We start from the raw sequence: 26,104 nt of genomic DNA, 5'->3' as shown, positions 1-26,104 counted from the left end.
AACAGATACAATGCTGTTTTAGATTACAACCGTAATTAAACATAGCAGATCAATGAAATTCGTTAACAGATTTGGTTTCTGATATTAGCAGCACACACTCAACTCAGTCTCAGGATATATATTGTAGATTAATGTACAGCTGTAGAATGGCAATTACTTCCTGGCTTTATCCCGAAATCATTTTAAAAATCTGCCCATTATTATAATATAAATATAAAACTGGGAGAGTACCTTGTGTGGTAACCTTTCATCCTCATGCCAGCACTGTCAACAATCTTCTAGAAACACTGGCATATCCTGGTATCATCTAGTAAACTCCAGGGTATTTTCCCAGAATCACCAATGCTTAGCCTACTGCAGACCAAAAAACATCAAAGATTTGGTAGTCAGTGGTAAGCTAGCTACCTACAGCCTCTCAAACTACTGCCACTGGCTGTTTCAAGAGAGTAACAGTAATAGGTGTAAACTTTGTCCATACACTCACAGCACCAGTTCAACTACTGCATCCTCCAGCCATTTCCTGCACATAGGCCAATGTAATATGCCTTATTACTTGTGCAAAGTATAACATGCAGTATATATATATAGGGGAGACCAAAACACCACTCCGATTGAGGATAGAAAATCACAGCTGTTCCATCAGGCAGAAATGCGAGGACCTGCTGGTAGCAAGACATACAGGTGGTCCCTTTTGACCACTACAAGTGTTGGGATGATTCGCAATGCCTAAATAATGAAAGATCAACCAACTCGAACCAACTACCCATTCGGCATGAATGAAAGATAATTGACCACAGGCTACATAGTTGTAGGACTCAACTCATTATCTTACTATATTTCATTAAGTAGCGGATCCATCACCTCTATCACTCATTTGTAGTTCAAATGATGGGACATCTATTTCAAAAGATAGTTAGATAAGATAACCTACCTCAAAATATCTCTGGATGTTCATGGGGTGATAAACCCAGCAAACAAGCAATCTCTATTTCCTACATTTTCCTATAGGTTATATATGAGTAGGGCATATAAAATCGGAAGAGTGAAATTTGAAAGACTGGAAATAAAGCTTAGATTCCTCCAATTAGTGTCACAATAAGGATAAGCAGAGCCATTGCCACCTCAATGAGATGCAGCAGATTTGGTCTTTTACCAATTTTTCAGGTTTTTTTAGCTTTAAGTTTATATTCAAACATTTGTCAACAATGCATGAAGCTCGATCATGAAGTTAAATTAAGATTGTCTTGGATGTGTATGTCAAAATGTACAGTTCTGGATCTTAATTGATTCAAGATTGATTCTACACTTGCAATACCTTGTCAGTGAAAAGAGCTTTGTAAAGAAAGTTAACTGTATTTTGAAACATTTTGGGCTTCAGTTTTTTATGTCAAATCTAATGTTATTTTTAATATCTTTCTTTTGGGTATAGAGTCCAGTTGGTGAACCCAACCCCTAATTCTGGTAAGAGGTATAGTGATATAAGATATAGTTTCCAGTTGGTGAACTCATCCCCTAATGCTAGTGTGAGGTACAGTGATATAAGATATAGATTCTAGTTGGTGAACCCATCCCCTAATGTTCATCTTAATTCACTAACCAAGGGTTACACTACACTATACTTTATGAGAGCTTAGCCTAGTGAAAACCTTTGTTAGCAAAGATGCCTTATGCCATAGTGTGAGATATATAGAGGTTACACAACGAGTGATTGTTGGATATGGAATTTATTTCACACGAGTAAGTTATTTTTTAAAAGTTACAAAAGACACGAGCTTTAGCGAGTGTCTTTTGCAACTTTTTAAAAATAACTTGCGAGTGTGAAATAAATTCTATATCCAACAATCACGAGTCGTGTGACCTGTTTCTACCACAATAATATTTGCTTGAATCAAAGAGAAACGAGGCCAAGTATTATTTCGCGTATGCAAATAAAGTGTACCGGTGACGTCCCGGACCCGGTGATGTGATGTCATTCGATTATTGATGACATCGATAACAATTGCAGCATGCATGGATCAAAGTTCGAATTCTTGACCATGCAATCAAAAGACCGGAAGGTCATATACCACTTGTGGTATGTAACATATATTTATCCAACAGTCGGCACATATATAACATATATTTATCCAACAGTCGGCACATTTATACAATGGCTTGAGAGCGGAATAACACAGGGTATTGTGGTAGAAATAGTGATTATGTGTGCCATATATTGGCAGTACTCTTGTTTTGAAAAGAATTTGGAATATTTTTTTTCTTAATAGCATTCATGGTTTGTTTTATGGTTAAGACTTATAGGCAAGTTCTTTACAAAATAATAAGTTTGGCCTCAATGGATTAAAAATGTTTAACTTGATACATGTTAGAAAGAGATTTTGTTTGTGTGGAGATAGTACAGTGGCTGATTGGAGTGTGGATAGGGTCAATGCCTAGAGCTAACAGCTGATAGTGTGGATACCATAAACGTTCATCAGGGGTGGGGGTGGTAGCTAGCTTATGTAATTAGGCATTCAGTCTCCCTCTGTGAATGTATCTTTCCCCTCCATGAATATATCCCTAGAGGGAGGTTCAGGCTGTGATGAAGACTAGATAATCTACTTGTACTTACAGCTACATCATACCAAATTTTATTTTTGTATGACCTTGGAAGACACTGGCAAGGTCATATTTACTGAAAAAACAGATGCATAATTTTCATATCTATATATTAGTATGCAGTATGTGTTGAAGTTAGACAGTTATCTTTGCTCTGTTATCACTGCTTATGATGGATGGAATTTGAAATATGAAATTCTGTGATTTCGAATAAATTGAAATTGATACACATTTCTACAACAGATTAGCAAGCTGGACACACATATTGAGATATTAGTATGTGGACAAGTATAGGCTTCATTGGTCAAGCAAGTTAGTAAATGTGAGTCATTTGTATGATATCGGTGTATAGGTATAGCCAGGTCTCTAAGGTAAAGTAGGCTTATGTTCCTAAGTAGCTGTATAGTAACATAGTAATTACTTTATGATAACAAATTGATGAGGCAGAATGTTGATGCTAATGTCTGGACAATTGAATGGTCTTTATTGTTTTACAACAGGTGTTAAATGATTACCATGGTCAGATATGTCAAATTGATTGGTCAGATGGTCAGATGTCAAATTAATTGGTCAGATGTCAAATAAATCCAATGACTTTGTCTTAATTGTTGTTTAGAACCTTTAAGGTCCATTAGCAAGAAGAGTTTATCTTCTGCAAAGTTAAGTTAAGTTAAGGTGAAATGCTGAAGAGTGATATCAGTATTTATCATTACTGTGATGAGGTTATATAGCTAACAAGTATTTAGCCCAGGTGTAGACAATTGTGATGGAATTGGGTAAATAGATCAGAATATGACTGTGTGGTCTGGGACACCATTAATATACAGTTCTGTTGCCAAATGAGTCAACACATTCATAGGCAACTTGTCAAGAGTACATTGACCTGTTTCTCTCGAGACATTTATTAGGTATGAACAAAATGATATTTAGGTTCTGTAACCTATTATCAGGACTAAATGTTATTGTATATCTCAAAATTATATAACTTTCCGGGTTTTAAACGACATTTACATTCACTTTAACTTATGACAGGTTTCTTTGTTTACAACTTTTATTATATTGAAATCATATATGTGATTTGGTTTTACATAAATAGTTATGTTTCTGAGCCAAATTTTTAAATTCATTGATTCATTTTAACTTTTGTAAATAAGTCTTTCAACAGGAATTTATATAAACTTGATCCTGTATAAATTGGACACTTTATAAGCTTGAACTTATATATATAACTTTGCCCTGTATAAACTGGCCTCTGTATAAGCTGACCCTATATATAACTTTGCCCTGTATAAACTGGACTCTGTATATATAAGCTGACCCTATATATAACTTTGCCCTGTATAAACTGGACTCTGTATAAGCTGACCCTATATAATATAACTTTGCCCTGTATAAACTGGACTCTGTATAAGCTGACCCTATATATAACTTTGCCCTGTATAAACTGGACTCTGTATAAGCTGACCCTATATATGACTTTGCCCTGTATAAACTGGACTCTATATAAACTGACCCTATATATAACTTTGCCCTGTATAAACTGGACTCTGTATAAGCTGACCCTATAGATATGTAACTTTGCCCTGTATAAACTGGACTTGGTATAAGCTGATCATATATATAACTTTGCCCTGTATAAACTGGACTCGGTATAAGCTGATCATATATATAACTTTGCCCTGTATAAACTGGACACTGTATAAGCTGACCTGTTATAAACTTGGCCCTGTATAAACTGGACAATGTCAAGGTTGACCTTATGTTTAACTGACAGATTGTTTCTGCCCTAGATATTTCAGTTTACACTGTATAAGGTAAATACATGTACAGCTATGTTAGTTACTGTTATGAAGATATAGAGGGAAGCAACATCATAAACTAGACTTATTTATATTTAATTAGTGTGTCTTCACATTAGATAAAACACTCCATGATATGTGTTGGGGTCACAGTAACGTCTATCTGATATAGTTGTATAGCTCTACATCAACTAACCATTCCAGCAACATTTCTACATCTACCCGCAAATATTTATATTTTGTCTGGGTTAATGAGAACCAGCTGAGTGTGTGCCAGAGGACATGAATGGCTTCCCTCAATGTCAGATTCCTCCACTGTATGATACTATTAACCCTCCATCCCTTCCTCCACTACCGAAAGACTCCGCTGAGCTACCAGATTCTTTGTATGAGGGAGAGCAGGCGTAAGAATTGTATAGAAACTATACAGGACCATTTGTGCTGTGTACCCTATGTATATAAATCGAAGGTACACATCACTATAAGGTTGCCTAAATCAGAAACATTATGACATATTTTACTGAAATTTCAATGACTGTTGATAGCTTATATATTTACTAGACTGGTGTAATTATTACCAAGAAAAATAATTAACACCCGCATCATAGCTATTTGAGTTTGGTTCAACGATTCCTGGCCAAAATTTGTCACAAATATATCCATTGTGGACACTTAATTAGTATTCCAACTGAGACCCTGCCCCCCATGGTGCTCAATGCGACCTGGATTTCATTCTCCTCCAAATTGTGTTCCTGCAAAGAGTTAACCGATTTTTTTCTCCGGGCTGATCTCTACCTCTGTTCTTACATCACAAGTCACATGATGTCTGCGGAATGTTGTCATAATCCGAGCAAGACCATGCTCATACACGTTGATATGTAAGATATTATAGATAACCGACAGCAAACACCATTTGTAATTAATGGGTCACATTCGTATTCTGAGTTGCCTCCCTTTAATGTCATTCATGAAGACGAGAAGGCAGTCCTATCAAATGCTAAGTGTTATTTTTTTCAGAAGTCGTGAAATATAACAGGTGTTGTTTGTTAGTTGTAAATTATGACAGAAGTGTTTTCTGCTGTATTTTGTGATGTGATTTATGTAATTGTGAGACGTCATGTTATTCATTGATATACTGACATTTTATATGATGCAAATGCTGATTTGATGATATCTGCAGTTGCTGTTTTATGAGGAAAAAGGGCAAAAGATAGTTCTAGGGTATAAACACTTAATGTTTTCAGAGCAAATTTATCTAGTGTATATTCTCCCCTCATTAACTGAAATTTCATTAGAAAAAATAAAAGTGAAGTTTAAAAAAAAGACTTTGACAACAGATAAACCTAGATTTAGCATAATTTGTACAAGCATATACGTCTTTGATACCTGCAAGATCGGCAGCTGATATACTGAAATCTTACCACTGTAAAACATTATACCATAACTTTTTTTGTGCCTTTCACCATGAAATAATTTCATGAAATAATAATGAGCTAATTGCAGTTTCTGAATATTGATTTCCATGTATTATGACTGTGCCAAATCATTATTGCTCTTATCTGTTTAAAGTTGGGGATGTGCTAATATTTGAGTGCACTAAAATAGGTACATTTGCTGGAATTCCATGTACTTGTGCTGTTCACAGGGAAAGTTGGCTGATATGTCTAGTTACAGAAATTTAAAGTCACAGTGTTCAAAAGTTATCAGAAGAAACATCAATCATTGTTTCTAAAGAAGATAAGATAACAAGTGATGAAGCAAATAGGTTGGATTGTGAGGAAAAGGTATTATATCATCATACATGTCTTAACTGTGTATGTCAGCATGTTCGTATTGGCAGTCATCAGCACATAATTACCGGTATACCTTCTAGTGGGTGGGTGCTTAATTTGTACCACAGTGTCATACTGGCAGAATGTTCCTCTGGAATGATTTCTGTTCAGGTTGAAATGCATTTTCATATTGATAAAAAAAATGTTTTGCTGAAAGATTTTTGTAATAATAAGATATTTTAGATTTGGATATCTAATGGAAACTGAAATTCAGAAAAATTAGCTTGCTCAATCTAATTTAAAGTTTTTACAAGTCTTGTTATATTTGTCATTATTCACAAGCCTTGATATAAATTCAGTAATTAAGCATCAGTCTTCATTTTTGATATATATTTTATGATTTTCTGTACAATATTTTCCAGAACTGAATACCTTTGTACAATCTGGTAGTCACACCTATGTTATGCTTCTTGGCAGCCATTGCTGTTCGTTTATCATCCAATACTTCATCAAGACTTTGATCAGTCTCGATAACAACTGCATTAATGTTTTTCATATTTACATATCATCTTGACATACATTCGTGTCCCTGACTTCCATCATCAGATAAAACAGGAGTTCCTATTCTCGGCTATTGATGCTGTGAGCAGATGACACTAAATCCCATACTGAGTATGTATCATAGAGGTTCAGGAGTGTATTCTATAGTATCTCTTTTTCATCTGCTGATTTACTGGTGTTCGACAGTGTTTATACTGGTACCCATCATTCAGGGTGTACATGGTGACCTACGACACATATGTTGTCAGACTGCCGTAAGGAGTGGACCAGTGACGTGATTCGAGTGGACCAATGACGTGGTTGAGTGGACCAGTGACGTGGTTGCTACTGTTCTAGGTGCCATGTTTTATTAACCAGCAGCTGATTGGGGATAGACAAGCGCATCCTTGTCTTTGAGGAGCTTGTTCGCGAGTATACAGGATGTAGACCTCGCTGGAATACTCTCAAGATATATAGAGAAAAATAGAGGTGGTTGAAAATAGGGTTTGACATATTTCGCATGGAACCATCTTTGTATGAGTGCCAAGATGTTGGGTCTGTCCTAGCTAGTACACCTCTAAATTCTTGTTTGTGAAGGATTGATGACGTGTTCTTAACTCAAGGTGGAAAGGTTGAAGTGGTTGCCAATGCCTTCCAACTGCACAAGAATGCTTTATCAGTTTTTGATAAAATCAGGAACTTCTGTAAACAAATCTTGATCATTCTGTCTGAAAATGAAAAATACCCACAAATGGGAATCAATCACAGTGTTTTTGCCCTTCTGGTGAATGTTTTAGAGTCAGCTTTGTTGTTTGAATCGATGGGGAAAATATGATAACCTTCTGCTATTTCCATTTTGAAACTAAAATAGGTAAATGTTCAGTGCGATTTACAAAGTAAACTATCAGTGATTTATTTCTAGAGGAGATTTTGATTGATTTAAACATTGTATAGCTAATCAAGATACCTATATTATATAGATGTAATTGTTTGTATTTTAATGATTTTATTTATCCCTGTACATGTGTTGCTCCTTACTGCTCCTTTCACTCATGCACCTCCTTCATATGAGTTCAATCAAGTTCTGTGATTTCAACATTTTCATTCTAAAGGTTAAGGTCACTGTTACTATTTATAGAATTTTTTTCTCATTTCTCCAGTTCCTTCACTTGTTTTTTCTATAAAATTAATTCTACCTGACAACAGGGAGGTAAACATGTGTTTCACAGACACCAGACAGGGTTTATATGACATCAACGTATATCCATCATTAGACTATACCCAGCGCCTGGAATGTATAAAATTCAAAAACTTTATATGTAAATTGGTTAATGCCATGCGTAATAATTAACAAATGGAGGATAACGCTGAAGTTATAAATTTCTTTATGATTATACTTTGATCAAAAACAAATGTGCAAGCAATGTCTGAAAATGCTTTTGTGAGAATTAATAGCCATGAATTTTATACATCTTGATGACAACCTGCCATTTTCGCAAAGGTTAATAGTCTCTCGTAACCAGATGCAGAAGGTTGACATTTAGATCGTAATTGAACCTTACGGAGTTCATTTCCCAGCAGTCATCTTGCTATTGTGTTTATGGATAAGGCTGCTATTTGCAGAGTCATCACATGGAACATTTCTAGGAAATTGTTTCAGACAGTTTATTTGTAATGCCTGTTACTATCCATATGCCTGGCCAATCGAGAAATAAAACAAATTGATTGGGGAGTAACATACGCAGGAAAGACAGATTTTCTATGGTTTTATACCAGTTATATTAATTTTTTGTATGCCAATAAAATTTCAGTGAAATTAATATGATATGTTTGTATCCCATACTTACCCAACTGCTGATATTGATACTTGGTTAAGGCTTTATAATCATAAAGTGTACATAGTTGTGCTTTCTAAAGGCATTTTAATTTTGGTAAATTATAAAGAGTTATTGCCCTTTAATTTTGTTTTTTGTAAAGCATTTCAGTCTTTTTTTTGAGATTGACTTTCAGTTTTCAATCGATTGTGATATCTTTGAAACTGTGGATCAATACGAACTTAAATAATTACATATGTAGTTGTGGTTTCAAAAGAGTCTTTAAGTTTGTACCGTGCTTATTGATATATTTCCATGCTTTTATGCAGTTAGATTCATTTGTCTAAGATTATTTTTTACATTGGCAGGTATATATAAAGCATATCACACTTGTCAACTTAACAATTGACAAATTTTTGCAATAATACTCTGCAATGGTTGTCTTCCTTCAGTTATTTGATGCCTCTGTCATTTCATTTGGTAGGAGGGGTGGGAGGAGCCTGTCATTTTATTTGGTAGGAGGGGTTGGAGGAGCCTGTCATTTTATTTGGTAGGAGGGGTTGGAGGAGCCTGTCATTTTATTTGGTAGGAGGAGTGGGAGGAGCATATAGTGTTACCCATGTCCGTCATTTGATGTGCCTAGTCCTGTTGCGTCCTGTCACATTCAAAATTCCAAATTATTTAGATATTGTGAGAACCCCTCAATAGATCTGTGTCATATTTAAACTATAATATCATACCATCAAGCTCTACACCTGATCACATTCTGATGGTCATTGGTCAAGGTTAAAGAGGCTAAATTCATCTTTGACCAGTGTTGCATAAGACTGGTCCCATGGCATTCATGTCTTTATAGCTTTCCCCTCATCTTTTTTCATAGTAATTGTGTTTTGATGACAATGTACTCTTATTCTGAGAACACAAATTGATATTTTTGTAGTATCAGCTAGGACTATGTGTAAATGGCTGTGTTAGTGATCCCATCCTCTATGTGGATAGGCTCAGCACTGTATAATACACAATGATATGTTGATAGGAAGCTGGGGACATATGACTACCAGATTGTGTGTACTGTCACAAATTATCATAACTTCTTTGATGCTGAAGTTGGTACAGAACATTTTATATTTGAGAGCTGCCTGAAGAGAGGAGATATCAAATGCTGTATGTTGTTGTGTGATAATTATCATTATCTGGTTACGTGCTAATAGCAGCGTTATGCAATTCAATGCATAGCTGATAAAATTGAGTCTGCTGGGAAGTGCAGGGGCTCTACAGATGCTGTGCTGCTCTGCTGTCAGACAAGATTTAGGTTTGTACACTGCAGTACATTGAAGTGATGATTAACAGGAAGCAAGAATCCAATACAGTCACACGGACAAATTGTACATTATATGTACGTCAAGGTCACAGCACTGTCAATAAATATAGCTAGAGTACAGTTAATTATCATAAGGTGCATTATTTAAGGTGGATTTTCAACAAAATTTTTATTTAATTAATCAATTTTTTTTAAATCTGGAATCGATTTTTAGCTTGCAAGGACAAAGTCCAGTCTGGGCAGTAATTGCTATACCGCAGCATTGGCGTTGGTGCTGGCGTTGGTCGTGGACAGCTAGGTTAAATTTTTTATAAAACAGTGTTGTGTCAGTACCAATAAGAGTACAGCTTAGATATTTGACTTTTGACATGTGTGTTCCTTGAGACAAGACCTTTTAGTAAAAATCTAATTTTGTCGGAACATATAAAATGTCAATTTCAGTCCACACTGTAATGTCAACAAAGACATTCTACAACTACTGTCCACACTGTAATGTCAGACATTCTACAACTACTAGTCCACACTGTAATGTCAGACATTCTACAACTTCTAGTCAACACTGTAATGTCAGACATTCTACAACTATTAGTCCACACTGTAATGTCAGACATTCTATAACTTCTAGTCCACACTGTAATGTCAGACATTCTACAACTACTAGTCCACACTGTAATGTCAGACATTCTACAACTTCTAGTCAACACTGTAATGTCAGACATTCTACAACTATTAGTCCACACTGTAATGTCAGACATTCTATAACTACTAGTCCACACTGTAATGTCAGACATTCTACAACTACTAGTCCACACTGTAATGTCAGACATCCTACAACTACTAGTCCACATTGTAATGTCAGACATTCTACAACTACTAGTCCTCACTGTAATATCAGACATTCTACAACTACTAGTCCTCACTGTAATGTCAGACATTCTACAACTACTGTCTGCACTGTAATGTCAGACATTCTACGACTACTGTCTACACTGTAATGTCAGACATTCTACAACTACTGTCTACACTGTAATGTCAGACATTCTACAACTACTGTCTACACTGTAATGTCAGACATTCTACAACTACTGTCTACACTGTAATGTCAGACATTCTACAACTACTAGTCCACACTGTAATGTCAGACATTCTACAACTACTAGTCCTCACTGTAATGTCAGACATTCTACAACTACTAGTCCTCACTGTAATGTCAGACATTCTACAACTACTAGTCCTCACTGTAATGTCAGACATCCTACAACTACTAGTCCACACTGTAATGTCAGACATTCTACAACTACTAGTCCACACTGTAATGTCAGACATTCTACAACTACTAGTCTGCACTGTAATGTCAGACATTCTACAACTACTAGTCCACACTGTAATGTCAGACATTCTACAACTACTAGTCCTCACTGTAATGTCAGACATTCTACAACTACTAGTCCACACTGTAATGTCAGACATTCTACAACTACTAGTCTACACTGTAATGTCAGACATTCTACAACTACTAGTCCACACTGTAATGTCAGACATTCTACAACTACTAGTCCACACTGTAATGTCAGACATTCTACAACTACTAGTCCACACTGTAATGTCAGATATTCTACAACTACTGTCCACACTGTAATGTCAGACATTCTACAACTACTAGCCCACACTGTAATGTCAGACATTCTACAACTACTAGTCCACACTGTAATGTCAGACATTCTACAACTACTGTCTGCACTGTAATGTCAGTAAAGATCGACATTCTACAATTACTGCCCACACTTTAATGTCAGAGAAGACATTCTATATCTATTAGTCTACACTGTAATGTCAGATATTCCTCAAAACATACTTCCTTCTCTAAACTGCAGTAGTTCAAAAGTCAATTTTGCTGAAACTTAAGTTTTTGAAAATTGAATATGATTGAAGTTGAGTTATAGACATGTAAAACAGTCCCTATTTCTGTAACCTGTTTATAAATACTGCAGTTTTTTCAACGTGATTGACAGCAATATCATTGTAGCATACAAGAAAGGGTCAACTTTCCCATCTTTTATCAATTTATTTGTAGGAAATGTTATTTCAATATTTTTTTTATTGAGAAGGTCAAGGTTTTTCCATTTTTCATTACTCCACAATACAGATACGGAAGTAGACTGTGATAAAAGATGGTCTGTTCGTCATCAGTACTAGATTCTAAACCAGAAGAAAACTTTTTCTTGACATCTGTCCTTTTTTTATGGGGAAAGCTATCACAGAGACCAATGTATTTAGTAACAATCTGTGGAGGTTTAGATATACATAGAAATGTTTACACACATTTTAAGATTGACTGATACTATCTTATCATTCATTTTAACATTTTATACAGTTTTTGATGAAATAGTAAATGGAAACTTCAGACAATATGGGGCTTGAATTTGGTACAGACATCCCAGGCTTCTTGAAAGGTTATATGCCTTGTTTTGACATTTCAGACGTCTGTTTTGAGGGCTATTTTTGTATAAATGTTGGTGGGTCTATATCATGGTTATTACATGTGTTATTTATATAAATTGAAGTTATAAGGGAAGGAAATTACTTCAGATGTCTGACACACTCCAGGCCACCAGTCAGGGGAGATAATTTAAGGAGAGTTTAACCTTTAATATCAAAACTTACTACAGCAAATCAGTCATGTAATATGACATTGGTAAAAATGTCTGGTGTTCGGAGGGATACTTTGTAAGCAGCTGTTTGATGTCCTAAGCTTATAGGTTTAAATTCATGCCATATTATCGTAACATGAAGTCAAGGATGGTCAAAGGTGAGGGTCAAAGGTGTGGGTCAAAGGTGAGGGTCAAAGGTTCTGCATGGGACACATTGTTCCAGATCATCGTCAACAGATTTACAGATTTGGTTGATGTTTACATCATATCATAACATCAAGTTCTTTGCATAGAAGCAAGAACATTCATGTCTTAAAGGTATTTTCTTTTTCTTTTCTTGTAATTATTGTAGTCGTTGCAAAAATATTCAATATGCCATTGATGATGTTAAAAACTCCTAAAAAAATGGAGGCATTTGTCGGTTATCTTTCAAGACATCAGGGCCTGCAGGAAGTTGGTCAGGGCACAGTGACAGTTTCTTCTTACTGGTTCAGATATTCTACTGGTGTACCTTAAAACAGTATTTAAAACCATGCAACATCACCTTAATACATTGATGCTGTTTGTTTTAGAAACTTGTAGTTTCTGGTGAGCACTTAACCAGCAATGATTGGAGGTTTTAGTCAAAACAAAGAGAAACGGAGAACAGGGATTGCAGATTTGTAGATGGCAGGTTTTATGTGTAAACAGTCGGCATATGTCGGGGCACCTGAGTACTTCTGGGTCTGAGACAGATGGAAATACAAAAAATCTGCTGGGATAACATGACTAATTGGCAGGCATATCCATGTGTATTAGTGCATTGACGTGATGCATTGAGCTCATCAGAAATTATCAGATATTTAAGGGAATTCTAATCAACATACACCGAAATATTACTTACAGGTGGAGGAGAACAATCTCATAAGTTAATATATGTCTGTTCCTCCCTTAGAATGTTGATTGTCCAAAACATTCGATATTGATGCACTTCTATGATATATAGTCTTATTGCTCATTATTGGCAGCATCATGCTTTCATTACAATAGTTATTTGTTCTTTTTTAGAATTCTATGACCTATGAATTGGAATCAGTTTAAAACATATATAATTAAATCATTGTAAGAATATCTATCATCTATCTTTTCTTCAAAGTTTTTTTTCTGTCATTGTGTTATTTCAAATTCTGTATCTTGTTTTCATGTCAAAATATATTAAAAGACTGGTCTATAAAGAGAGAGAACAATGCTTTTGCTGTTTTCAGTACGAAGGAATTCTAAAGATCTGTAACCAGTGGTCAAACATTTCTCTGATAAAAAAGTCCAATGATGATAATGTGTTGTATCTGCAGTACTTTGACACAACCCTGTTCCTGAGGGTATTCCTGGCTGTATGACTGCAGTACCTTGATACAACCCTGTTCCTGAGGGTATTCCTGGCTGTGTGACTGCAGTACCTTGATACAACCCTGTTCCTGAGGGTATTCCTGGCTGTGAGACTGCAGTACTTTGACACAACCCTGTTCCTGAGGGTATTTCTGGCTGTGTGACTGCAGTACCTTGATACAACCCTGTTCCTGAGGGTATTCCTGGCTGTGTGACTGCAGTACTTTGACACAACCCTGTTCTGAGGGTATTTCTGGCTGTGAGACTGCAGTACTTTGATACAACCCTGTTCCTGAGGGTATTTCTGGCTGTGTGACTGCAGTACCTTGATACAACCCTGTTCCTGAGGGTATTCCTGGCTGTGTGACTGCAGTACCTTTGATACAACCCTGTTCCTGAGGGTATTTCTGGCTGTGTGACTGCAGTACCTTGATACAACCCTGTTCCTGAGGGTATTTCTGGCTGTGAGACTGCAGTACTTTGATACAACCCTGTTCCTGAGGGTATTTCTGGCTGTGTTTCTATGGATATTTTTGGTACAAGTCTAAAAATAACTTTTGTCAAAGCAAACATCGTTTTTGTACATGTGCTGATGACTGATGAATGTACTCAGCACTGACATGGTATGACATTTAGAAGGATATCATTCCCGGATAACTAATCCTATTAGTACACATCTACTAATTTGATTTGCGTTCTTCCTCTGTAGAAAATTTGTAATGTTGCAACTGTTTTTCTCTATGACGTATACAATTTATCTTCTAGTCTTTATATAAAAACAGCATATATTTTGCTTTGCACCATATCATACTGAAGATTATAAATGCTTCCAAGTCGCTGGCAATTCTCCTCCAAGTCAGCATGGGTTACTTCCCCTGGTTTATTACAATCCTCTTTGCTGTTTATAGAAGAGTAAATGTTTATTTTCAGCAGTGTTTATCATTTGACAGATATTGTTGGTTAGTTGACGTATTTATTTAGATATTTGTGAGAATGTTCGTGTTTGACATGCAGTAGGCCTAGGCCCAATAGTGAGGCTGTTTCATAGCTGCCTGTAGTTGGAATTCTCTGCAAGGGTTCCTGATAGATTATAGGCCATTAGCTTTGATTTGTAAGTGAAATCGACCCTGTTCTGATTTATAACTGTTTCAGTTCAGAAATTCACTGTGATTTATCTTGTACCAGCTTCCATGTCAGTTACTGTAGCTCAGCAGGTTTGAATTCTCTTCATGGTTTGGTGTAATGGCAATATGCCAACCTTTTCAGCTAGTTAACAAAATAGAAAAAACAATGTGGTATGAATTCATTGATTTAAATTCTGCACCTTCAATCCCAAATACCTCAACAACTTTTCTTGGCATTGAATTGCAGTCAAATCTTAAACTCTTATAAATCAAAAACCCTGCTTAACTTGAAGTAAAAATTCAGTTCCTTTATTATAGAATTATTTTTTTACTTATTACCCAATTACTTTGAATACTTAGGATTATCCTAAGTGTTTTTCCATGACCATGACTTCAAGATAACAAGGTTCATCTGTATGTGATATTTTATAGATGTTTCATATATATTATCGAAATTTAGATTAGAAAATGACATAAAATGATAAAGTTTCAAAATGGCACAAAGTAAAGAACTGTGTTTCCATACCCACCAAAGAGTTACTCTAACAAAAGGCACATAAACAACCCCATTGTATCTCCACGCTGCATATCGACAAATAATTCAAAGCAATTTCCATTCTATGGATGAGGGATGTGTTTCTGATGAAGACATATTAGCCAACAATAATCTAATTTAGATAAAGCTGTATGTGGCATGTATATTTTTTATAGCCAGTTATCTTTATATTGACTTTGTATACATATTTTCTGTTGCACTTTTAAAGGGAAGTTTTAACTTGTGTAACTGGACACCACTGGTACAAAACAATTAAAGGGTTGTTTAATTGACCTTGTAGTATTTAGTCAATCAGCTGAGCTGTCTTATAACGAGGAATGTGATGACTAAACCTTAGTATGATTGGTTGGAACTCTCCCATGTTCTTATTTTGTACATTCCACAGTGCTGTATTTATACCACCAACACTGCAACAGATCTGGTCTTGTCTTTCTCATCCCATAATTGTCCCTAAATGTCAGGGTCTTAAGATCAGACAGCCAACCGTGTTATCTGAATCCAGGGCTTTCTATATTCTAAACTACTGTGTTTAAAGTTGATAATTTCTGATGTGAAGTTTCATTATGGGGGTATTTATAATAAATTTTAAAAAAAAAGAAAAAAAAGGAAATATTCATACATGTTATTTGTTAATTTGGAAATCAGGTCTACACACCACAAGCTGACAATGCTTGCTGAATTGTTGTGGTGCATACTAAGTTAGTGCATGCCAGAGATGCAGGGAAGATATACTTTACAACACACACAAAGCTTATTATAAATAACTTCTAAAGAAATAATGCTGGAGAAATGCTTTGAGTTTCCTATTCAAGAATAAAAATAGATTTGAAAGCAAATGAAATTTCCGTGTACTATCTAAACCAGTTGTAGGATGATAAGTTAAAACAGTAAAGTCATAGAATACAAAGTTTATGTAAGCTGTGTTATTATATAACAGTCTGTTTGTCATTCAGTAAATGTTTATTGTTGTTCAATAAAGATGACACATACATGCAAATGAGTCTCCTATTGTCCTCTGATCATGATTAACATTATATAGAGGACAAACATTGAAAATACTTTTCGAAGCATGTATGCTTTAAATAGTAAATGGAATTATGTTTGTATAATATTGAATTTGATTTTATATTTTCTCCATGTGTGCTACTATACTATTACATTATAGAGCTTTTGTTCAGGAAATATCTACGCTTTGAGTATTAACTATAAGATAATAAAGTTCAATCGACTAAAGGGAGACAACTCTTCTAAACTTGTGAATTATATGACACAATCTTTAGGTCTATTGTATCTCATTACTTAGTGATATGTTTTAAATAATACCATATTATGTTTGCGACAGTTTAGCTCATTGCAGTCTTTTTTGTGTTTTTCAGGACCTATCGTACAAGGAACGTCACTGGCATGAGTTTTGTTTCAAGTGTTTTGAGTGCCAGAAATCCTTGGTTGACCAACCATTTGCTCCTAAAAATGAGAATATTTTTTGCTCTGAGTGTCATGATGACAAGTTCGCTGCACGCTGCGATGGATGTGAAAAACCATTCAGGGGAGGTAATCATCATTTGATTAAATTTAGACAAATGATAGAAATGCAGATAAAGCCATACTTACAAAGTTAAACACGTATCATGGTCTTGTCATATACATCACAGAAACGGCATCAAATTTTGATTTGAGAAGAAAGAATTTCCTCATTTTGTTTACTATATATATTTCTTTTTAAAGATTTTTTTTTTAAAACTTGAAGTCATGCAGGAGTGTTACGTCATTTTATCTGTTGATGCTAGTACTGGACAAGTTGACTTCTTTATAGGACAGATTTTCCTGAATCAATCACAGTTCCCTGTATAAATGATCATGTAGTTAATGTTTTTTCTAATTTTGTGACATCTCAAATTTCTTAATTTTTCTTTTCTAACATTTGCTATATTCTTCTTTGTAACGTATGATTCACAAATCGTAGACAGTAAGTAACTAGAATTTGACAGGCTGAAACAAGCTTTCTTCAGCTGTTGGACACGTTGTCCCAGAAATATAATGGCTGTGATTCCACTGCTCATGTCTCCCTTGGATAAAAATCATTTGTTGCATCAACAGCAGTTTTCCCTATACTAGCAACTATTGCCATAGAAAAGCAGCAGCTATATAACACAGCATCCAGTTTCAAATTCTGCTTATATAGCATAACAGATGACATCTTGTTCCATAACGATAGCAAGTTGGGTTGGTTTTTTTTTGTGTTTTTTTTTCTGTAGCGCTGGAGGGCAGTTTCTAGCTCTCTCTCTCTTTTACTTTTTTCTTCCTTTTTGATAAACACTGGCTGTGGCAAAATTAAGTGTGATGCACATTTTTTGGAACTTATTGATGATTTGGATGTATTGGGCTATTAGATACAATTGTGTTTGAAATATTGGATAAAAATGCATGGAAGATATAAAAATGATGAAGAGTGTGCTGAAATATCATTTAAATCTTCTCTCAAATTTGATTAATACTGAAACATATTTCATCAAGCAACATGTGAAAATTGTGAATGCATTACTATATAGAAAAAATATTTTTTGCTGATTTTGACTGATGTTGTCATTTTCTGGAAGAAAACGTTTTGCTCGTGACCTGTAGAACAGCCATGCAGTTTGATCGGTGAAATTGTCATTGTAATTTGTCAGTGAATTTCAATATTTTGTCAGCTAATTGTCTTCAATTTGTGATTGTTGTATTGTGTAAAAAAGCTTGTTTGCCAATTCTACTTAATTGATGTTAAACAAAAAACAGATAATTAAACCTCCTACTATCAGGATTTCTAAGTGTTATTAGATTATTTGAGATGTGTCAATTTAATATGTTTATGTCTGAAAATCAAAAAAGAGAGTATGTATATTTGAATGATTGAATTGATTACGAAAAAAACATTAAATGACTTTAATTAAGTACCATTTTACAGAGAAAATATCAATTTTTTTGAATGGCCGGGTTAATTGAATATGAAAAATACTTAATGACTGAATGAGTACCATATTAGTTAATGCTGTGAAACTGTTTAGATATATATAGATATATGAGTGCTTTCCTTTCCCTGCGTCACAGGAGATGAGAGTGCAGGAGTTGCAGGTATTGATAACACTTTAACAACATCATGTTCAACCAAGGAGAAGCATTTTGCAGATTTTATTATAAGAGGTGTTCCAAATATAAATCAATTAGTCCCCACACAGACATGAATATAGATGTAATTAAGGAACCTCTGAAATGGAAGATTATCAAAACAGACATGTTTAATGATTCATTTGAAAAAAAAGTCAATTTGGCTGCATTTCATGAATTTGTACACAAAATGTTACTATGGTAACCAAAATTGCAAAATCTGCAAAATTCTTCTTCTGTGAACTGAGACCTGATAAACTGCCAGTTTCTATTTTTGTTGCTATTAAACAGATGCAATTGATGATATAATCGCTAAAAGCTTAATTCTAGGCATGTTAATACTCATTTCTTCTGTGCTAGTTGCATTAATTATTTAATGGACTTGATCAGCAATTTAATATTACCTAAACTTTGCTTGAAATCAGGATGACATAATGAGGAGATTGAGGACCAATTTACTTTTAATTTATGGAAGATGTCTTTCTTATACTGTGAATCCTTAATTGACCTGTCAGTGATGTCATGATGTTAAATGTCATCACAACTTGAATCAAATCATACCGGTAATTGTTTAACAATTGTGTATCAAGTAATATCTTAATACATGTTTTATCATATTGTGATACATGTATTATCATATCGGGATACATGTTTTATCATATTGTGATACATGTATTATCATATTGTGATACATGTATTACCATATCGTGATACATGTTTTATCATATTGCCTTACATGTAATTGTTACATGTGATTGTCACAGTTAAAGATTTCCGTTGATGTGTTGATGAATACTCATTAGATATTGGTGCAGGTGCTCTGAGTTAGAATACTTATAAATACAGTTGGTGTTCATGAGGTATAAGCTAGTGTTCATTTGGACAAGTACAACTTATATATTAATTATATGCTACATTTTTGTATTACATGTATTTGTTCATGAGATACAGGTACTCTGTAGGACAAGTGTTTTTGGGATATAATGTTTATTGGGTATACGGTATGTGCTTTGGAGATGCAAGAGTTCATAGTGAATGAGATCATTGTGTAAAGGTGTTCTTGTTCTACAACCTTGCACCAGGACATGATTGTGATCCTTGGAATAGAGGTGTTTGTGGTATGCATACAGTGCTTTAGTACATGTTCTTGAGGGGTAGTGAGGTGTCCATGGTGTATTGAGGTGTTCATGGTGTAGTGAGGTGTCCATGGTGTATTGAGGTGTTCATGGTGTAGTGAGGTGTCCATGGTGTAGTGAGGTGTCCATGGTGTAGTGAGGTGTCCATGGTGTAGTGAAGTGTCCATGGTAGAGTGAGGTGTCCATGGGGAAGTGAGGTGTCCATGGTGTAGTGAGGTGTCCATGGTAGAGTGAGGTGTCCATGGGGAAGTGAGGTGTCCATGGTGTAGTGAGGTGTCCATGGTGTAGTGAGGTGTCCATGGTGTAGTGAGGTGTCCATGGTGTAGTGAGGTGTCCATGGGGTAGTGAGGTGTCCATGATGTAGTGAGGTGTCCATGGTAGAGTGAGGTGTCCATGGGGAAGTGAGGTGTCCATGATGTAGTGAGGTGTCCATGGTGTAGTGAGGTGTCCATGGTAGAGTGAGGTGTCCATGGTAGAGTGAGGTGTCCATGGGGAAGTGAGGTGTCCATGGTGTAGTGGTGTCCATGGGGAAGTGAGGTGTCCATGGTGTAGTGAGGTGTCCATGTGTAGTGAGGTGTCCATGGGGTTGTGAGGTGTCCATGTGGTAGTGAAGTGTCCATGGGGTAGTGAAGTGTCTATGGGGTAGTGAGGTGTCGATGGGGTAGTGAGGTGTCCATGGTGTAGTGAGGTGTCCATGGGGTAGTGAGGTGTTCATGGGGCAGTGAGGTGTCCATGGGGTAACTAGGTGTCCATGAGGTAGCTAGGTGTCCATGAGGTAGCCAGGTGTCCATGGGGTAGTGAGGTGTATGCTAGTTAGCTAGCTATAGGCTGATGGGGTAGAGAGGTGTCCATGAGGTAGCCAGGTGTCCATGGGGTAGCTAGGTGTCCAGGCTAGTTAGGTGCCCATGGGGAAGTGAGGTGTATGTTAGTTAGCTAGCTATAGGCTGATGGGGTAGAGGTGTCCATGGGGTAGAGAGGTATCCATGAGGTAGTGAGGTGTATGCTAGTAGCTGCATGTAGCTTTAGGCTGGTGGGTGCATATTCATGGGTAGTGAGGTTTATGCTATTACCTATAGCCTGGTACCTAGCTGTAGGGTACAAGTGTTCATCGGGTTGTGAGGTGTCCATGGGGTTGTGAGGTGTCCATCGGGTTGTGAGGTGTCCATGGGGTTGTGAGGTATATGCTAGTACCTAGGCTGGTGGGTTAAAGTAATCATGAGTTAGTAAGTTATATGTTGTAGGTTAGTATGGTACCAATATTACTTACTACCCTTATATTACTTTAAGTTTAAAGTCTTTAAAGATTTAAAGGACAGATTTTTCCAAGAGATCACAAACTATTTATGTCTCTATTACTAAATGGCTTCATCAGTTGTAATGAGTGAATTGAATACTTTGACTATTATCTTGTTCAAATAAAGTAATACTTTTCAGCTATCTTAACAGGATATGATTTAACTGACAAAAGTAGATAAGTTAAGATGAACCAGGCTTTTTGTAATCATGGAAACAAATATCTATTGGGTCAACAATTGGCTGGTAGTGTACAAAATCTTTGTTGTCATCAGTCAGTTATTTCTTCATTTAGATTCTATATGTAATAACCTTCCATAAGAATGTCATTTAGATTCTAACATGTATATATATAAACTTCTGTAAGAATGTCAATGATTTTGTTGTGTGCCTTAGTCAGAGTTTACTGACTTATTCACTTTTGGTTTGGGTTATGGTATTTGTTTCCATTGCTCAAGTTGATCACAGATAAATTACCTACTTTAAGGATAACATTCATACTGATTGAGAACTTAAAGATGATTTAGGCAAGAAACTTATACATCTGTTTATAGACAGAAAAATTATGTTGTTTTTTTGGGGGTTAAAAAACTGTTGTTAGGCAGTTTGAAAATTATTATTGTTTTGATGACAGGATTATAGATAGAAATTTGTTTCATTTTATTTCCTTCTAGTAACTGAAGTAATCAAATTAGGACAGTACATACACTTTGAGTGTATGTAATGTGAATTGTTTGATGGAGAAAGAGCTAGATATTTGTTAATATTTTTGGTATAAGTAAATAAGATAGGGATCAATTAGTATAAAAGCAATTATTTTATTATTGTACCTTTGTGATGTCATGAAATTATTAAACTCTGTGCAAGCAAAAGTTCATCTTCAAAATGTCTGCAATATACACTGCAAACAGAATGTCTAACGTCCGACAGATCTAGAGGTTGTTGTATATCTTAAAATTTCAATTCAGATTGGCTTACATGTAATTATGAGCATTTTAACCGTTGCTAAGTGTATTCCAAAACAATTGCAGTACTTAGAATGCTTCTTGATATATGCAAGACTGACAATTATTTTGAGAATTCTTGTTTAACTTTAAAATGTCTCTGAAAGTATTAATTAAATAATTAGTTTGTAGAATTCTTGAATGAATTTATGACTTACCAGTTTGAGTTTTTCAAGATATCTTTGTTTAATTAAATATATCTTTGTTTAAACTTTTTATCCAATAAGATGACTTCATTTGATCTAGGAACCAAAATTTGTGATTTGATTGGCTTAAAAATGTCATTGGTCAATATACCTTTCAATGTGTATAAGTCAAGTTACCACTTTTCCTATACACACTGTATGAATACCTTATAGCATGATTGTGTATTCAAGTCTAAGGTCAGCAAGAGTTGATTGCAAAGCACTAAGGCATGGAAATTTACAGTTCCAAGAAGTTTTTAAGTTTACATTTGGCTGAGCTAGAAAATATAAATGCTTAATTGGCTTTTCTATGATTTTTGTCTTGTTTGAATGGAACCATCAGTATTTGGTACTTTTTAATGTGTAGGAGCATGAGTCATTGAATGAGGTTCTTTTACACCTACTTGAAACAGACAGAAACATTTCCAGAGTTTGAGAGTCTGTTCCTCACTATTACCACAGGAATTTACATATGTTAAACTGTATCTCATTCACCAGAACCAAACTGAACTTTTGGAATTTCAACTACAAGATTTAAACATTGAAAGTTAAATATGTTCAATCGAAATGCTGGGATATCAGTCAACAAATCTCAGGAAAAACCCATCAAAATCATTGTAATCCTTGTACATCCTGTGATCACAGTATCGTCCACTGTTCACTTTTGTAGTATTTGGCCATCCAGAGGTCGCTGGTAAGTACTGTTTGTAATCCCCATGTCCATCCGTTTTGGTCATCAGAAGTTTCCCTCAGGCCCCATCACATCTCTCTTCCTTTGGTTATAAGCCTATGTTGGCCATTTTGTGCCATTTACTCTTTCTATACAAGTCCTATAATTGTGTTCCAAAACACCATCCTCACTCAACACCACTCCTACTGAGTATGTTCTTTTGATATCATTTTACTCTACACTGGCTGGTTGTCTCCTTCAGGTTCACACAGATAATGTGGCATTAAATATTTGGTTGGTTAATCACCCTGTGATTCAAAGATAGAATCATCAATGATTGGATTTTGATTTTGTCAGTTCAAGAAACATACAATCATGCAAGAATGTTTAAAAATAGATTTGTGTCTCATTCTGTTTATATGACCTATTCGCTCCAAATTTGCCAAAAGTTTTCATTTCCATACAATAATACATTTTTACATATTCCCTTGGACCAATTATATTCTGACTGGTGGTAGACGGTATTTGAATTGAACAGTCCCCTTTTCACCTAAACTTTGCCTGACATCTGTAAGCCTACATTGCTCCTTGTCCTCATCTATGCCTATTTAACTTCCAGTTTTCAAGTCGCAAGCCTGGTTATCCCTTCCACAATCATCATCTTGGCTCTCCTCAGTGGAAATTTGATAGAGATTTCTCTGTGATATTTAATGTCACATATGCACAGACATTGTTTGATTGTACCACAAAAAAAGGGGGGGAAACAAAAAAAATAGGTATACTTTTTTGTGTTCAAATCTTTTTAGGGAATTATTGCCAAGATTTCTTTGAAACTCAATTTACTGATACCTGGTTTAACTGAAACCTTATTGTATGGACACCTGGTTTTATACTGAAACCTTCAACACCTGGTTTTACTGACCTTAGATTTTTTCTTTAGCAACACCAAATCAAGGACTGTTGTACCCTGTGTTATCTGACATGATTTTGTTGCCCAAAATACTGTTTTTATTTAATCCTGGTTGCATACACACTATCATATCTACCAAAATGATCCAATCCAAAACTTAATGTTAGGACAATTTTGCTTATTCCAAACTAATTTGTTAGACTTATGGCTATGATAAATGCCATTCAGATTACCTTGCAATTGTTTCTAAGAGGGCTACAGTGTAAGAAAGTTTAATTTGGCACTAATTCTGAAAAAAATGGCAGTCACTGCATTAAATATTGAAGATATGGGAACACCAAACAATTTCTCCATGCTTTGTATTGTAAATTCACAAATTTATGAATGGGATATAGTTTGTGGAAGTCCTACTCTGGTTGTTCAATTGATGTCCTGTTTCTATAAACAGTTCATCATTGTTAGTTATTTAAAGAAACAGGAAGCTAAAAGTGAATGCCAGTCGTCAACAGCATTGTGAGTTCCAGATTGAAAGGTGAAGTAACATTTGTATGTTGGAAAGCATTGGGGCTGAAACTGCTGCTTTGGATCTCAGCAAGACATTATGGCATCTTCTTTGTGCTTTGATATGTTCCATATACTTTGATGAATTGAGCAGTGAATAAGGAAATAGACTGACCTTTCTACATGTAGCTAATCTAACCAATACAGAAAGACATTGGAGAATGTAAGACAGTCAGGATTTGTTCCTGAAAACACAGCATCTAAAATGAAAATCTATTAACAGTTGGATAGAAGGACATTTGTAAGAGATATGTTGTAATCATTTAATTTAAAAAAAAAGTATATAACTGCTTTTAAAATGAAAACAAATTTGATAGGGGTCATTAACAAAACACTCTTAATTACTTTCTGATAATTATAATGAGCAGAATGTGTAATTTGATATGATAATTAAGGTACAAATTAGACTAGTTTTCTGTTTCCTGCATGGTTACATATATAACAGCAGCACATAAAATCTGTAGGACCTGACTTAGAGAAATACCATATACTATTGGTCATAGAAAAAGCATGTTTCGCTCCTCAGGGTTTATTTTAGGAGCTGATGGTTTTGGAAGTTAGCATACTTTGTATGACCATTATTATAATCAAAACGGTTGGCATGCATTCTGTTCTTATAAAAAGGATAGTTACATTGACTACATGGTACAGTGTATAATGTGTGTATCATAATGTTTTCAATAATTAAATTTGTATAAAAAAAATAAATACATGAAAAAAATTGTCAACTATTTTATTTTACATGTAAAATAATTTTAGTTTTATGACAACTGATAATTGTAAAATTCTAGCTACATGAGTTACCTAAATTTTGATTAATACTGCATGCTTCTCAGCATGAGTATGACATTTTAAATATTGAAATAGAATATCCTCTGCAGAATTGATTCAACTGTTTTATTTTGGGAGTGCAGTTTTTAAAATGAATTAATTATTTTTTCTTTTAGGAGATATTCTTTAAATCAACCAATATAATTTGTCTTGTTTTAAATTGTTGAAAGCTCTCTGGAATATATACTATATTTTGATTTGATGAAATTAGTGTGTGTCATGATTGTCAAATTTTGTTATGATTAAACAGTGAATCAATGGGCCAATATACAATATACAGATTGTTGTCGGAGTCATTCTGTGAATTGTTACACTGTTAGAGGTCAAGAATATTGGAAAACATTGGACAATTTCTGTCAAAATTCCAATTAACAAATCTAATCATGCAGTTACTCCATATCATTTACTAAGTAGCAACATATCTGTTATATACAATTTTATATACACTGTATATATTTCTCTCCTATCTCATTTAACATCCTGATATAATATGTGGTTTTGGGGAATTTCGTATTCACATGTATCATAGAAATATATAACATTCTCACTCTGTATACTTTCTTGCTGTGTAAGTTGGAGTGCTATAGTGCTAAAAAGGTAAAATTGCATATTAATATGTATTTACTTTATTGATAAATTTTAATATTATATCTACCCTATTTATTATATCTATTGATTTGATTATTAACACCTATTATACATGTAATATATATTATAGATGATAACAGTATATTTCCTCTTACTTGAATCATGGGGGAGGCATATTTGCTATATATCACATGTATTTTGCTTAAATTTCTATTTATTTCTTCTCACCTTCAAAAGACGTTGTG

At 34.9% G+C, this 26,104-nt stretch overlaps 1 protein-coding gene across 7 annotated transcripts in view; it reads left to right on the top strand.

Annotated features, from left to right (window-relative positions):
- The window catches only part of LOC117327677 (four and a half LIM domains protein 2-like), a 127,508-nt gene that overhangs the window by 93,343 nt on the left and 8,061 nt on the right, over positions 1 to 26,104 (top strand). For 4 of the 7 annotated variants that reach the window (XR_004532708.1, XM_033884758.1, XM_033884763.1 and 1 more), the window contains exons 7-8: positions 16,914 to 17,088; positions 18,625 to 18,648. Coding sequence is in view for 6 of the 7 variants with exons in the window: in XM_033884758.1 (XP_033740649.1) it covers positions 16,914 to 17,088; positions 18,625 to 18,648 (199 nt within the window). In the remaining variant the exon portion in view is untranslated. Of the gene's footprint in view, positions 1 to 16,913; positions 17,089 to 17,500; positions 17,504 to 18,624; positions 18,649 to 22,969; positions 22,994 to 26,104 lie in introns of all 7 variants that reach the window. The other 3 variants (XM_033884759.1, XM_033884760.1, XM_033884761.1) reach the window with 3 other exon arrangements.

The sequence above is a fragment of the Pecten maximus genome, chromosome 5 (genome assembly GCF_902652985.1).
Source record: "Pecten maximus chromosome 5, xPecMax1.1, whole genome shotgun sequence".
Lineage (NCBI taxonomy): Eukaryota > Metazoa > Mollusca > Bivalvia > Pectinida > Pectinidae > Pecten > Pecten maximus.
The sequence above is the reverse complement of the archived record's forward strand: the minus strand, read 5'-3'. Positions and strand labels throughout refer to the sequence as shown.